Here is a 14,423-nt window from a genome sequence, read left to right on the forward strand (position 1 = left end):
CTCAGTATGGAAAAGCTCCTTCCCAGCCTCTCTTGCCCAGTGTGTCTCTGCAGGGGCTCATTCAGGTGTGGATTTGGACTTCTGGGCAGTGTTGGAGCTGGAAGGCACCTGGGCTGTCCCAGGGGCCTCCTGGGAAGAGGTGAGCTGGGAGAAGGTCGGACTTGATGACATTAGAGGTCTTTCCCCACCTTTTCCACGATTCTATGAGATGACTGAGCCCATTTCACGGTGATTTATGGATCAAACCCAAGGTGATGGATCCTGAGTCGCTGCCGGCCCCTTTGTGGCTCAGCCCGACAGGACCTGCCCACGGTGTCACACTGACCCCGACCCCTCCCGTGACGCTGCTGCGTCCCCAGGGGGGGCTGTCCCGGGGGCACGGGGGGAACACCGGCCCGGGGTGCGGGAGGGCCATCCCGGGGGGCGTAGGGAGCGACACGGAGCCCGGGGCAGACGGAAACGTTTAAATAGCGGCTGAGCATCCCGCGGCGGGGCTGGGCGGCAGCGGCGCCTGGGGAGCGCTGCGGGGCTCTGCGGAGCCGCTAATGGGCCGAGTCCATTTCAGAGGGATGACGCCACTTGGGTAAAGCGTTAAGAGCTCCGGGAAGGCAGCGCAGAGCGAGGGGGAGCGCGATGCTCCCGGGCAGCGCCAGGTCCCTCCCTCCTCCCTCCATCCCTCCTCCTCCTCCTCCCTCCGCCCAGCCTCCCGTTCCCACCGAGCGCGGGGCCCCCCCGCCGCTCCCGCTGCCCGCGGCGCGGGGCTCGGCTGCGGGGCCGGGGCTGCCCCGCTGCCCGCCCCGGGGCTGCCCCCGCCGCGCTCGGGCTCCGCGGGCGGATGGACCGGCGGCGGCTGCGGGGTGAGTCCGCCCGGCGCGGACACGCGTGGGCTGCGGGACGGCGGCGGAGCGCGGCGGGGGGACACTCGTGGGCCGAGCGGGAGGGGGTCCTGGGCACTCGCGGGCCGCTCCTGAAGGGACGCCGGTCCCTGGATGCGCACGGGCTGTGCGAGGAAGCTGCGGTTCCGTGCGGGGAGGGGGGGGGTTGGGGTCCTGCACACGCGTGGGGTGCGCGCGGCGGGGCTGGGGCCGCGTGTGGGTCCGAGTCGCGCGTGGGCTGTCCCGAGAGTTGTCCCGCACACGAGCGGGCTGCAGGCGCGGCGGTGCCCGGGAGTGCCGGGGACACGGGGGCTGCGTGTGCGTGGAGGGGCTGCGGGACCGCGCCGGCTGCGACCCCCGCGTGGGCTGCGCGCTGAGTGGGACCGGGGGTTCAGCCTCCCCCCAGCGCGCCGCTCCACCCCGCAGCACCCAGACAGGGCGAGGGGGTCCCTTTTCTCCCACCTGGCGCCCTGAGCCGCTTGCCCCCGGCTCGCAGCCACCTCCAGCCTGTAAATCATTTGCTTTTACGATCCTTCCTCTGGCCCATTATCACACGAACTTTATGTTTGAGGCTGGTGGTGGCCATAAAGCCGGCCCAGTTTCCGGGGCTGGCATGCCCGCCTGGCAGGCAGGGTGTGAGGAGGAGGAGGAGGCTGGGGGGACGCTGCCCCACGCCCCCCAGGCAGGCAGGTAGGCAGGGAGGGGTGCAGCTCAGCTCAGTGGGGCTGGATATGGACTGCTTGCAGCCCTGGAATCAGGCTGGAGCATGGAGGGCTGGGATGGAGTGGGGGGCATTGGGCTATTCCGGGGTGGGGGAGCAGGAAGAAGCGGGGTCCCAGCTCTGGTCATTCAGTCCCTCTGCAGGACCCACAGATGTTCTCTTCAGCTCCCCTTGGTTCCCACAGGGACATTTACATCCCCACAGCCAGAATCTAGGTCCTTGCCTGATCCTTCCACCTTGGAATCACAGCTCTGGGGGCATCTGGGCCCTGGTCCAGTGTTGGGAGGCTCCCAAGATCTGTCTTTCTCAAGATGCTGTGTCTGAGCCCTGCCCCCAGATCTGGAGTGTCCGGCACAGCCGATGGTCAGCTCCTCTCTGGCTGTGTCCCCCAGGCTCGGTTCCTCCTCATGTTGTTCCTCCCGCCCCAGCCAGGCTCAGGGGTCTCCTCATGCCTCTTGAGCTCCAGGTGTCCAGAGGATTTGGGTTGCCTGTGCTGGGCCAGCAGCCCTGTTGGCTCTGTGGCTGCAGAACCCTCTGTAGGGTCTCTCCCTTTGGTGCTCCCCGTGATTGGAGCCCCCCAGGACCCTCACAGGGGTCATCTCACTGGCCAAGTCTGAATGACCACGTACTGAGCCCAGGTGAGTGGGGATGGACAGCTGGTGTGAGCAGCTGCTCCCAGGTGGAATCAGCATCGTTCTCTGAATGATCCCATCCCGACAGGATCTGGGTCATGAGGGATGTGGGAATGCTCCGAGGCTGCTCCCTGCTCCCCTCTGCACAGTCCCAGCTGCAGGCTGAGATGGGCCCTCCCTCTTCAGGGAGGTGCTGGGGCTTCACGTCCCCAGCCTGTGCTTTAGTAAGACCCTTCCAGCTGAGGAGCTCGGTGACAGCAGGTGACAGCCACGAGAGCTTTGCCTCTGGCCTGTTCCCATCTTGCAAACCTTCCCCGAGTCAGCCGTGCCCTCCTAATTCCCCTTGGTGCTGCTGTGAAAGAAAAGGGTACCCAAATCACCTGTGGGTGTCCTGGGTGAGCGACTCCTCACTGTCTGCATCTTCCCACACGGGGAATTGCATGGAGGAGGGAAAACCCCAAATCTGAGCAGATCAGTCGCCTTTTCTTTCCAGAGAGGGGGATGGGAGAGACGAGATCTTGCTTGAACAGTCAAAGTAAGTTGCCTTTGCTTTTCCCTGCTCCTCAAGGTCAGCCTAGCTAATGAAAATCAATCTTCCCTCTGCCTCTCTCTGCTGCATGAGCAGATTCTACCTGTGGCCCCTTCACCTACTTGAAAGCTGCGGCCGCCCCGTTCTGCCGAGCGTGGGCAGCGCCGGAGGGAGCTCTCCCCTGAGCGGCGGCTTCCTGCGGGCCGGGCACCGCGGCAATATCCGTGGCACGGAGGGATCACTCCTGTGATCTGCCCTCTCTGTCCCGGGGAAGCTGGCTGTGCACGGGAAGCACGTATCCCACACGGAGCTCTGGGCTGGAAGTGCTGGGCTCTGGCATGCAGTGAGTGATGTCCATCCTCTGGGCACTCCTGGGCAGCTCCGTGTGCGGGTGGCCGGAGCGGGAGCTTTGTGTCTCCCTCCCGGGGCCGGAGCTGTCCCGTGGCTCCCGTGCCCGCTGCTCCCTCCCCTCCCCTCTCCCAGCCCCACCGAGGGTTTTCCCTGGCGAGGTCTGGCAGATGAAGGTTTGGAGATGGAGCTGCTGGCCTGGGGTCAAGCTTGCCAGCAAGGGGAGTGGTGGCACATGGAGTCCTCCCTGCCTGTCCCACGGCCCTCAGCAGTGCTGCTGTTCCTGGGCACGGCAGGCTCTGCGGCCAGCGCTGCCACCCGGGAAGGGCCGTGTCCTGAAAACAACAGCAAAGGGCACAGCAGGATGGTGTGAGGGCACCACAGGGCTTGCCTGTGCCAAGGCTGCCTTCCCTTGTGTGTGTGCCAGGTTTGAAGGGAAACCTGCCCTTCCCAATGCTCCTGACGGGGGCAAATTGGCTTTTGGGCTGGGGATGGGGTAGTGGGATGCTGCAGTCCACCAGGACTTGGAGTCTGTTGGGTAGTCCTGTCCTTGGCCAAACGTAGGGCTCAATTTCATCCCTGGAAGTGTTAAAAAAAAGTGTGGATGTGGGTCTTGAGGACATGGTTCAGTGGCGAACGTGGTGGTGGTGGTGGTGCTGGGTTCATGGTTGGAGTTGCTGATCTTAGAGGGCTTTTTCAACTTCACCAATTCAGTGATTCTAATTTGTCACTGCTGTTGCCTAGAGTTAGAAAATCTGCGTTCAGATTCCCCATCCCAGTGCTTCCAGTGTGTGCAGGGAATGGGAGCAAGAAGCTGCTCAGGGTGTGCTGGGAAGCTCCAAAGCAGAGAGAGCCCCTGCTCTGAGGGAGATGCCGTTCCCAGCTCTGTCATGCCTCTGGATCAGTCACTGCTTCCCATTTCCCCTCCTCCAGAGAGGGCCAGCACATGTCCCTGGGGAAGGAGAAGGAGGTGCTGGTGAGGGGTGGGAAATCCTCTGGAAGGACACGAGAGGCTCAAAAGCATGGAGAGAGGCTGTGCCCGCTGGGGTCGAGGGGCAGATCCGACAGCCCTTCCTTTGGGATGTGTCCAGCCTAAGTGTTCCCAGGCAAAAAACTACTCCGGGTCTGATTGCTGGAAATCCTTTCATTTGGAGTTCTCCAGCTAGCCTTCGTGTCCTGCTTTGCTCTAGTGGAAGGTGTCCCTGCCCATGGCAGGGGCTGGAATGAGATGATCTTTAAGGTCCCTTCCGTCCCAAGGCAGTCTGTGATTCAATGATTTGGATGGACGTAACAGGGATATTTTCTCTCTTCCTGCCCCATCCTTTAGGATCTTTAGATGTGCCCTGATGCCGCAGGGTCTCCTGGCTCCTGGAAATGCAGCTCTCTTCCAGCGTGGCTGAACTCAGCTGTGAGGAGACCATGGACCCACCCGCTGAGGACTTCCAGCAGGTCCTGTCCATCGACCAAATCCGCTCCATCCGTGCCAGCAACAACTACGTGGAGAGGCCGGCGGCGTGCTTCCAGCAAGCCCGCTCCAACCCCTCGCTGTCTCAGCCCCCGCACAAGGAGGAGTGGTCCCAGGACCGCCTGGCGTCTTCCACCTTCCAGGACCTGCACCTCAGCCACAGCCAGCAGCACCAGATGCCACCTCTGCAGCCGCACCTGAGCCACTCGAGCACGGCCAGCTCGGTGTCGCAGAGCACCACGGCCTCCGAGCAGCGCCTGCTGAGCAGCCTGACGCCGTCGCACTCCGGGCACTCGCTGGTGCGGACGCAGCCCCGCGGGGCTGAGCTGAAGGCGGAGGAGTCCCCGCGGAAGGGCGCGGAGCCGCCGCCGGCGCACGGGCACCTGCTGCTGTGCGAGGCGTGCGGGCGCTGCCGCTGCCCGCGCTGCACGGCCGCCCGCAGCCTGCCCTCCTGCTGGCTCTGCAACCAGCGCTGCCTCTGCTCCGCCGAGAGCCTCCTCGACTACGGGACCTGCCTCTGCTGCGTCAAGGGGCTCTTCTACCACTGCTCCACCGACGACGAGGACACCTGCGCCGACGACCCCTGCTCCTGCGGGCCGGGCTCCTGCTGCGCCCGCTGGGCTGCCATGAGCGTCCTGTCCCTCCTCTTGCCCTGCCTCTGCTGCTACTTTCCCACCCTGGGGTGCCTCAAACTTTGCCAGCGGGGTTATGACGGCCTGAAACGCCCCGGCTGCCGCTGCCAGAGCCACACCAACACGGTCTGCAGAAAGATCTCCTCGGCCAGCGGCACGCCCTTCCCCAAAACGCTGGACAAGCCGGTATGACCCTCCCGAGGAGGAGAAGCGGGCTTTGCTCCTCTTCCTCCCCCTCCTCCTCTCCTCTCCTCCGTCCCCCTCCTCCCTCGGCTCCCTCTGCTCTGCAGTGCCCCGCCCTCCCCACCATCACCTTCCAGGATTGAGACGGGTGACCTGGGGATGCCCCAGGCTTTGGGACGCCCTGGCTGGGTGGCCGGGGGAGCTGGCACTGAGCTGGGGAGTACCAGTGGTTTTGCACATGCAGGAGAGGGACAGGAGAGGCAGAGCAAGCTGAGGGTGCCCTCCCTGGCTGTGTCCCATAGGGAAAGGTGACCCAGAGGGTCCTTGGGCTCTGCCCCCATGGCAAGGGTACCTGAAGCCCCTCAGGGCTCTGCTCTCCACAGTTTTAGGAGCTGCCCCACAGTGTGGTCCTTGTCCGTGGGGGAGAAGACAGGTCAGTGTGTTCCTGTGCCAGAGTCCCTCGGGAGCCAGACCCCTCTCCCGCTCCTTCTCCCTCTCCTGCACTTTCTGTGGGCGGCCTTTCTCCCCTCAGGTGGCCACAGGTCCCTTTCCCCAAGGGGCTGGGTGCCAAGGGGTCTCACCAGTGGCAGTGGCTTCCCTCCAGGCTTGGAAGCTGCTGGGAGAAGCGAGCTCACTCCAAAATGAGGTGGCACCGTGTTTTTCTATCTCAAAGAGGAAGAGAAGGTGTGGGAAGCTTTAGAAACCTTCTGGCAGGGGAAGGAGCTATCGGAGGCAGCCCAGCCCACTCTCTCCTGCCCGACTGCAGCAAGGGAAAGGTCCCCTCTGGGATTTGGCTGAGAACAAGGAGCTGCTTGGAAATTGCCATTCATTTCTCTAGGCCTTGGAGGGCTGCCTGAGGTGGGAGCTGCCGCCTGGCTCTATCCCACCACCCAGCAGATGCCACAGGCACCAGCTCCGTGCTCAAACCCCGATCTGGTACCTTCCACCAGCACTGAATTCACTTTAAAAAAATACAGCAAAGCCAACTGTGAGCAGCCACCACTCCGGGGACTCCCCAGCAGGGCTTCTGCCACCTTGCCTTGGGCTGGAGGACACGGAGAGCAGGAGGGGGTGCCAAAGCTGGGGACCCCGACCTCCCCTCCCTGCCGAGTTTCCTTCGAGTCCTCATCTTACTGAGGGGGTTCTGCCACTTGCTGACAGCTGGGAACAGGGCTGGAGCCAGCCCTGGGGCCGGCCTTGGGGCCATCTGCAGAGCAGAGGACGCTGCAATCCGGCTCAGGGCTCCGCGTTTCCCGCTGGGATGATGATAACCCCAACTGGTTGCTGTGGCTGGGGGACTCCTGGTGGTCCTGGGCTCAGCCCCATGTCTGTGTAGTGCCAGCTCCTGGTGTGACCCCGCTGGCATCACCTGGGGGAGTTTGGAGCCGGGATGGTGTCCTGGAGCTCGGCTCTGCCTGCCTGTCCCCCTCCCCAGGTGTGTGAGCACGAGAGGAGGGAATGGTGCTCCTGGAGGAATATATGCAACACGTCCCGTGGCTTCTCCAAGACCCAGCTCCCAGGGCCCGTCCGTCGCCTCCTCCCAGCCGCCTCTTTCTGTAGAGTTCTGTGGATCTATTTTTGTAGATATAAATATAACGTTAGGATGGGTAGGTCTATTACTAATAATATTCATGATACTGCTGTGAACGGTGCCAGGTACAAGGTTTGGCTTCCTGGTGCACTTGCACAGGCTGGAAAAGATGATTTCCCAGTCAGTTTATTGCTAATCCCAGACCCTTGGTTCCCAGGTTGTCGGGAGTGGGGGAAACGGAGGTGTACAGATTGTCTGGGGGTCTGCTCTGCAGGGAGGGTGGCATTCAGTACTGGCTGAGAGGTGAGGAAGAAGTGGAATCTCATTGTGGGACTCCTCTTTCCATCCATTCACTTCCTAAAAATTGTGGTGGATCCAAGCTCCCTCTGTTGCGGGGAAAAGTGGTTCCAGGGAGTGATTCATCCCACTTGGAAGCATTATTCATCAAATCCTGTGCTGGCTGTGCCCGGCTCCCCTGACTCAAATGGCACCCAAACACTGAACTCCAGGCTCCATGGGGAAGGGGGGTTGAATCCCATGCCTGGTGGGAGGTTTGTGCTGGAGAATGTTATGGACGTGAGCGAAATCCTCTCCCTGGTTTCACCCAGAGCCCGAGGGGGGATGTGGAAGGATCTGTGGGTATCTCAGGAAGACGCTCTGGGATGCAGAGGGATCTCCTGGCATTAGGAAAGGACAGAACCCCATCTGGGCACAGTCCATCCCTGAGGCCGGCCTGGACTCTGGAATCATTTGGATTTTAAGGCCATGACCTTCTCAGAGGATGCCCTGAAGGTGTGTGAACCCCTCTAAGATAATTCCTGTGGCAGCAAATATAAAATGCATTGCTAATACATTTATCCTTAATTGCCAATAATTGCTTGGCTCCCTACTTCCAATTGATGTGGGGAGACACTTCCTCCCAGAGTCTCCTTCCTTTGGAAGGCTCCGTTCACTCTTCTATTGGTGCTGATTAAACTCCTGCTTCATAAACACCAGAGAGCATTTTTAGGGAGAAAAGGTCCCTTTTTCCCTGTGGGTTGGAGGAACTGTCTCCCTTGAATGAGAATGAGAAACAGTTCATTGAAACTTTTTAAAGAAAACTAATGAACAGAATTTTCCAACTTGCTCTACTTTGATTTTTTTTTCCTCCTCCTTTTTAAACGGATCCCACTTGTAAATTTAGTTACCACCTCTGTATCTTTGCAATTCATTGCTTCCTCTCCTGATGGTGGAATGACTCAACATGTGAAGCTTCATCATTTTCACGGCCTCCCAAGTCATGCGAGCGCGGGGTGACCTCCCCCAGGTGCTGGAGCTGGGGGATGAGGAGAGGCTGCCCATGGATCAGCTCCCCAGAGCTCTGCTTGGCACTCAGCAGCAGCACAGCTACCTTCAGGAGCTGGGGGGAGGCCAGGGCTGCCAGGAGCCTCCACCTAAAGGGCTTTTTCTGGGTCAGTGCAGAGGCTCCCTTCCTACCAGGGAATGGTGCCACAGCCTGGTGAGGGCTGAGGAGCACGGCCAGGGCTCTGGAATGTCTCCTCTCCATGAAATGACAAATCTGGGGGATACATTTCGTGAAATACAGGACATGTAGAAGGGGAGGGATTTAGAAGCTGTGGACGTGGATTAGTGATGGCTCACAGTGCTGGGTTAATGTTTGGACTCGGTGGTCTTAGAGGGCTTTTCCAGCAGGAATGATTCCATGGTTCTAGGAAATGGAGAGGACAAGAGCCCCAGCTGGCACCAAGGGCTGTGGGACCCGAGCAGGGCTTTGTTTTCACCAAGGGCAGACACGAAAGCCACATCCAGAACCTGCAGGGGCTGGAGGAGTTCATCTTGCTGGTCTCTGCCCTGCTCATGGGGGGAGATGGCTTTGCCTGGAATTCCTGCTGCCCACTGCAGCTGGGGGTCCTCAGCACCTTTCCCCTCCTTGCTCTCAGCAGGCAGGCGAGGTTGGGAGGCACCAAAAGCTGTCCAAGGAGAAGCACCCAAAGCTCCTGTTCACCGAGCTCATCCGTGGTGGGGAAGGCTGTGGGCAGCCTCAGATTCTTTCCCTGAGCTTTCCCCACGCTCCTCTGACCAGATCCATCCTGCTCCATCCCCAGCTCAGCCGCCAGGCTGTTTGGTTTGCCCATGGAGAGGGCCCCGGTTCTGGTTGGGGTTGGGAGCCCCTTTCCTGCCCCACCCTCCGTGAGTCAGATCCCATCTGCTCGGGGTGTTTGTCTGCAGCTGCCTGTCCCAGCAGTTGGGCTTTCTCTCTGTCCTGACGTGTCTTTTTGGGTTTCTTCTGGAAGCGCCACATGTGGAGCCCTCTGCTCTCCCGTGGGGATGGATCTGCATTGGAGGGAGCGTTCCTGGGCTGCTGTCTTCCTTTGCCAGGGAATGTGCAGGTGGGGGCAGATTGGAGCAGGGAAAGAGAGTCAGGTGCCAAAGCAGCAGGAAGCAGGAGCGGCTGAGCAGGACCTGAGCTCCTCCTGCTCCCCATCCAGAGCCTCCTTTTCCCACCCAGGAGTCCAAAGCTCCATCCATGCAAGAACTTCTGATGCTTTTTACTTCCTCCAAGGCTTCCCTTGGTCCCACTCCTCTTTTTCCCTATTGGCAAATCGGTCTCAGCAAAGGTGGGGAGGGGTTTTGGGGACCAGGCTGGAGTGTCCCTCCTATCCCAACCCCACCACTGCTGGTGGAAGGGCCAACGAGGTCCTTGGGCTGCTGTCCACTCATCCTTGAGAAACATCAGTGCCTCAAAGAGCAGGGGGAAGCTCTTTGTGACTCACAGATTCCCATAAAATCCCACTGAGTTCACTCCTGCCCATCCCCAGGGGTGAGCCCTGATGGAGGGAGGACAAATGCCATTGACTAAAAGATGCCAAAGCCTGGAATCAGAGATTAGGAATGGCTCTGAAGTGTGGTAGAGAGGGATGAGCCAGGTTTGAGGGTAGCTGCTGTGGTATTGGCCCAGGAAAGGAGCCCACTGTGCCCTTAACTCCTGTTCCCAGCACTGCTGCTGTGTCTCCTTCCTGGGTTGTTCCGAGGCTGGAGAAAGCTGGGAGTGCTCAGACACTGGGAGGTCAAGTGTTTGTGATAGGGATGTGATAAGGGCTGACCCCCACCCTGAAGCTCACTCTTGGTCTTTAACAGGATCAGTTCAGGCTTGGCTCCTCTGAGGAACCCATGGAGCCCATGGGAAGCTCGCTGATCCAGCTGGCTCAAACCCCCCTGAGCTGGGACCTCCTGGGCTCATTTGGCTTTGGGTATTTCCCTGCGAGCACCAGGATCTCTGGTCAACCCTCCCGGAGTCACACTGGGAGTGGAGCTGGGATCTGTTCTCCTGCTTGGGGTGACTTTGCAGAAGCATCTCCTGAGCAGACAATCCTGGGGTTCCTCGGAGGGGCCCTGCAGGCACGGGGGGTTTCGGATGGATGGGAAGGGGTCACAGCCTCCAGGGCAGCGGGAATGTGCGAGGGAGGCTCTGGGCCCCTCTCCTCTGTGCCCAAACGGCTTCGTCACGAGCAGGACCAATCCCACCCCAGAGCTGGGCCTGGGGGCCCCCTCTGAGGTCCCACCTCTGTGCCAAGGTCACCCCAAGCCCGGCCTGTCCCCACCTTGCCCCTTTCCCCCTTTCCACTGGGATGTTCTCCTGGCTCCTCATGCTCCTCCTCCCCCGGTGTCCTCAGCACAAAGCTCTCCTTGGAAGATCCCCCTGGGCTCCACAGGACAGGCCCAGGATCCCAAGGCTCCCATCCCGAGTTTCTGGGTACAAAGCCCTTCTGTACAGCCTGTAAAGACCCCTCCCCGGCTCTCTCCATTCCAGTTCCTTTCTTTAAGGTATAATATATGTTTATAACCTGATGGCTGTTTTTTTTTGACAATACTCTTGTACCTTTTAAGGGGAAAAAAATTAAAAAACCAAAGTATTTATTTGAAAAGTTTATTTTAAAGATAAGAAAAAAAACCTATTTATTTTACTGCACCCTCTTCTGTTTGGTTTTCTTCTCTTGCAAAGCTGATAACTGTTACAGAACCACTGCTGAGGTGAAAGAAGTGATTCTATGGGTGGCTTCACAAGCCCACTTAGAGCAACTATTCAATAAAAATATATATTAATTTTGAACGTGGTCTCGTTCTTGTCTCCATGGTGGCTGGGGCATGGCTTAGGCTTTGCCTTGGGTGTCAGATGGCTGGGCAGGGATTGAGAACTGGGGGGATTATCCTGGCCTCTGTCAGGTCTCCCCTGGGAGCCTTCTGATGCTCAGACCTCTAAAATTCAGTGTGGGTTTCCCTGCTGCAGCTGCCCCAGATCCCTGAGGAAGGGCTGGCTTAGGCGGCAAAGGGCAGGAGCACAGAAGGGGAGACTTAGGGAAGGAATTCCTGAGCGCTTGGGGGCTTTCAGTCACCCCACAGAGATCTCAGAGTGCTCCCAAAGGCTCTCCCAGTGCCAGAGGAGTGGGGCTGATGCCACAGGGCCATGGGTGTTTTCTGCAGGAGCAGCAGCAGCTGTCACCTGGCTCCTTCCCCAGCAGCTGCTGAAGGCACCTTGGAGGTGGGTTCAGCCCAAACCGGGAGGAATTTGGGCCACACCCCAGCAGCTCCTGGGCCAGGCTGGTGCCTCTGCTCCCCGTGCACATCCCAGAGCTGTGGATCCCAGAGCCCTGCCTGTCCAGAGTGCAGACACCCTCATGCTGAGGGCTCTCTGCTCCCCAGAGCTCTTCTCTCACACAGCTGCTGGAGCTTTCTCCCAGCACCTCCAGAGCACGAGGCCCTTGCACACAGATTTGGGGCTGATCACTCCCATGGTTGGTGGCACCCCCGTTATTCCTCTTTCATTTGTTGGCTTCAGTGCCTACCCCTCGGCTTGGGCTGGACCTGTTTACTCTCTCTGCGAGAGTCCTTCCTTTCCTAGGAGGGTTTCCCTAAGCCAGACTGGTGCTGAAGAGCCTTCTCGACCTCTGGGCTGAATTAAACCCACGCACTCCGCACATCTCTCACCACAAACCCTTTTCCCAGGCTGGTTCCCTGTTTCTCCCTGGCTGTGGCGTTGCTGGTATCGGAGCCTGCTTTCCAAAATCGTTTCCAAGGCCTCATCCCCAGCATCCAGGATCTGCCTGAGGGCTCTGGAGCACAGATGTGAGTCCAATCCCTGCTGTGACTCACTCTTCCCCTGCTTCTCAAACAAAAGATGGCTCTGGGCCATTTGTCACCCATTGGCTCCTTTCAGTGCCAAAGTCCCTTTCCTTTGGACAGAGCCAAGCACTTTCATTCCCAGATGTGGAGCTTCCTGTTAACTGTGTTAGACCCCTATTGGTGCCTATAGTGCCACCTTCCCAAGCCTTCCCTCTCCTCCTGCCACCAAATCCCCTGGCATCTCTGGGTCTCTCTCCTGTAGTCCTGTGGAGGAAGGCTCAGGGGCTGAACTGCAGTGTGAGACAGTGACCTACAGACCATGGTAATCTGAATCAGATGTTAATTGCCCCCTTGAACATTTTCCTTCTGTGTGAAGGAAGTCACAATGGTCCCAGGAATGATCAAACACCTGCAAAAATTGTGATTTTTCCTAAGATTAGGGTGATTCTTTGAACTACATAGTCATTTTCTGTGAGGACAAGGAGGGACTCCCCAGGCTCCAACACCCCATGCCACCTACCCCACGTGAAGTGGGGCTCTGAGCCACCCAGAGGGTTTAGTCTGGAATAAAACCCCAGCTGTGCTTGGCTGACAGTGGTTGTTCAGAGCTGAAATGTCCTGTCCTGTCCTGTCCCAGGACCAGCACAGCCCGAGTGAGCTCAGCTCCATGAATCCCTTCTCAGACACGGACCATGTTTTCCAGAAGTGCATTTCCACCTTCCTGGTGTTGAAATCTTCCCTTGCCCGGAGCAAGCAGAGTCAGGGCCGAGCTCAGATCCCCCTGAGGATGCCCAGGTGTGATCCAGCCCCGTGCCTGCTGGAGCATCCCTCGCATCCCGGGAATGTGCCTGGCGGGCTCAGGAGAGCCAGGGAAGGTGTTTGCAGTCAGAGCTTGGCTGTCTAGACAGGAGAGAGAGAGGAGCCCTCAGAAGGAGTCATTCATCTCTTCCTAAGATGGCTAAATAGGTCAGATGACTCATGCCCTGAAAGTGCCGATTTCTCTGCGCTGACTACAAAGAGGGAAGGAGCTCCTGCCGTCCCCCCGCGCTGCCGCCGCCGAGGGCAGCGGATCCGAGCCTGCCTGGTGCGTGTGCCCAGCGGGAATTCAGCCTCCCCGGGATCCTCAGCGCTGCTTCCTCAGGGATGCTGATGAGGAGAGGGAGGATTCATTAATTAAACACGGGTGGGTTTTGACTCGTTCTGAAGGTGATGGCTGTAGGAACCTGGGTGTGCAGAGCCCAGAGGGACCGGGCAGAGGGTCCAGCCCAGTTCCCTGCTGTCACCCTCGGCTGTAGGGACCAGGGCTCAGGAGTTCAGGCTGGAGGGATTTGCACAATGGCTTCTCCACCATCAGACACCCATTCCTGCCTGGCCATGGTCATGCTCTGGGTAGGGCTTGAGGGCACCTCTGCTCTCACACCTCTGGCCTCACAAAGCCAAGGCTGCTCTGGGCAGAGACAAGGCGCCATTCTTATGTTGGCCCACCACTGTTCAGAGCTGCTCAGCGAGGTTTAGGAATCCCTGGAGGCATCACAAGGTTGAGGGGGCAGTTCTGAGGGCAGCCAGGAGCCTTTGGAATATCCCTGATGAGAAATGACCCCCACAGAAGGGTGACTTGTGCAGCGATTGCAGCCCTGGGGGTGTGGGGGATTTGTTCCCTGAAGGAAGGAGGGTCTCCAGGACTCCAGTGTGTACAAAAAGGACAATTTGCACCCTCAAAAACCCCAAAATGCCTGGAGGTTTCAGCACTGCCCGGGTATCACAGAGCCACGCTCCGGCCCTGCAAAACATCACGAGATTGGCTTAAAAATCAAGATGCAGCTCACAGCAGATTCTTGTTTTTCGCTGCTGCTTTTGGAGGCTGACTGAGTCATGCTCACAAGCCTCCTCTGCCAGACAGCAGGGCTGGCAGCTCCCTGGGCTGTGGGGCAGGCGCGGGATCCTCCCGTGGGCCGGAGCGGGGCTGGGGCGGCTGGGCTGGGGAGCGCCTGGGCACCCCTGGCACACTCCAGCTGTGCACAAAATGGCCAAGGATCCTCAGCTGGGGATGCTGCCCAACACCCAGCAGGGAGGGCAGGTCCATCTCCTCGCTTGAGCCCGGTCACTGGCAGGCTCCTTCCTCTGGCCACCTCAGCTTGGCCTCGGCGGTGCCCACGGGGCTGGGGGGCATCCCGGGGTCCCTGCAGCAGCTGCAGAGCATTGCAGAGCTCTCCACTGGTGTCTGAAGCAGGAATGTTTTCCCCTGGCTGGAGACCCCCTCACCAGGGTCTTCCCTGGCCTCCTCTCTGTGTTGTGCTCCTAGGATGTGCCTGAGGTTCAGGATATTTCTTCAAGGCACATCTAGAACAAAACTGTTTTCCTGATGTGGGACTCAAATTCCTCCTGG

General features: G+C 59.3%; 1 protein-coding gene across 1 annotated transcript; it reads left to right on the plus strand.

Annotated features, from left to right (window-relative positions):
- The first annotated feature begins 553 nt into the window (after positions 1 to 553).
- On the plus strand, positions 554 to 10,991 carry SPRY3 (sprouty RTK signaling antagonist 3). The gene is made up of 2 exons (XM_084213275.1): positions 554 to 857; positions 4,433 to 10,991. The coding sequence occupies exon 2, from the start codon at positions 4,480 to 4,482 to the stop codon at positions 5,392 to 5,394; it is 915 nt and encodes a 304-aa protein (XP_084069401.1). The 5' UTR covers positions 554 to 857; positions 4,433 to 4,479; the 3' UTR covers positions 5,395 to 10,991.
- The last annotated feature ends 3,432 nt before the right edge of the window (positions 10,992 to 14,423 follow it).

This window comes from Fringilla coelebs (assembly GCF_963513975.1).
Source record: "Fringilla coelebs genome assembly, chromosome: 11".
In the NCBI taxonomy this organism is placed as follows: Eukaryota; Metazoa; Chordata; class Aves; order Passeriformes; family Fringillidae; genus Fringilla; species Fringilla coelebs.

What these genes read in the sequence shown, in the direction of transcription:
- SPRY3 (XM_084213275.1), top strand. Translation starts at nt 4,480, where the DNA reads ATGCAGCTCTCTTCCAGCGTGGCTGAACTCAGCTGTGAGGAGACCATG.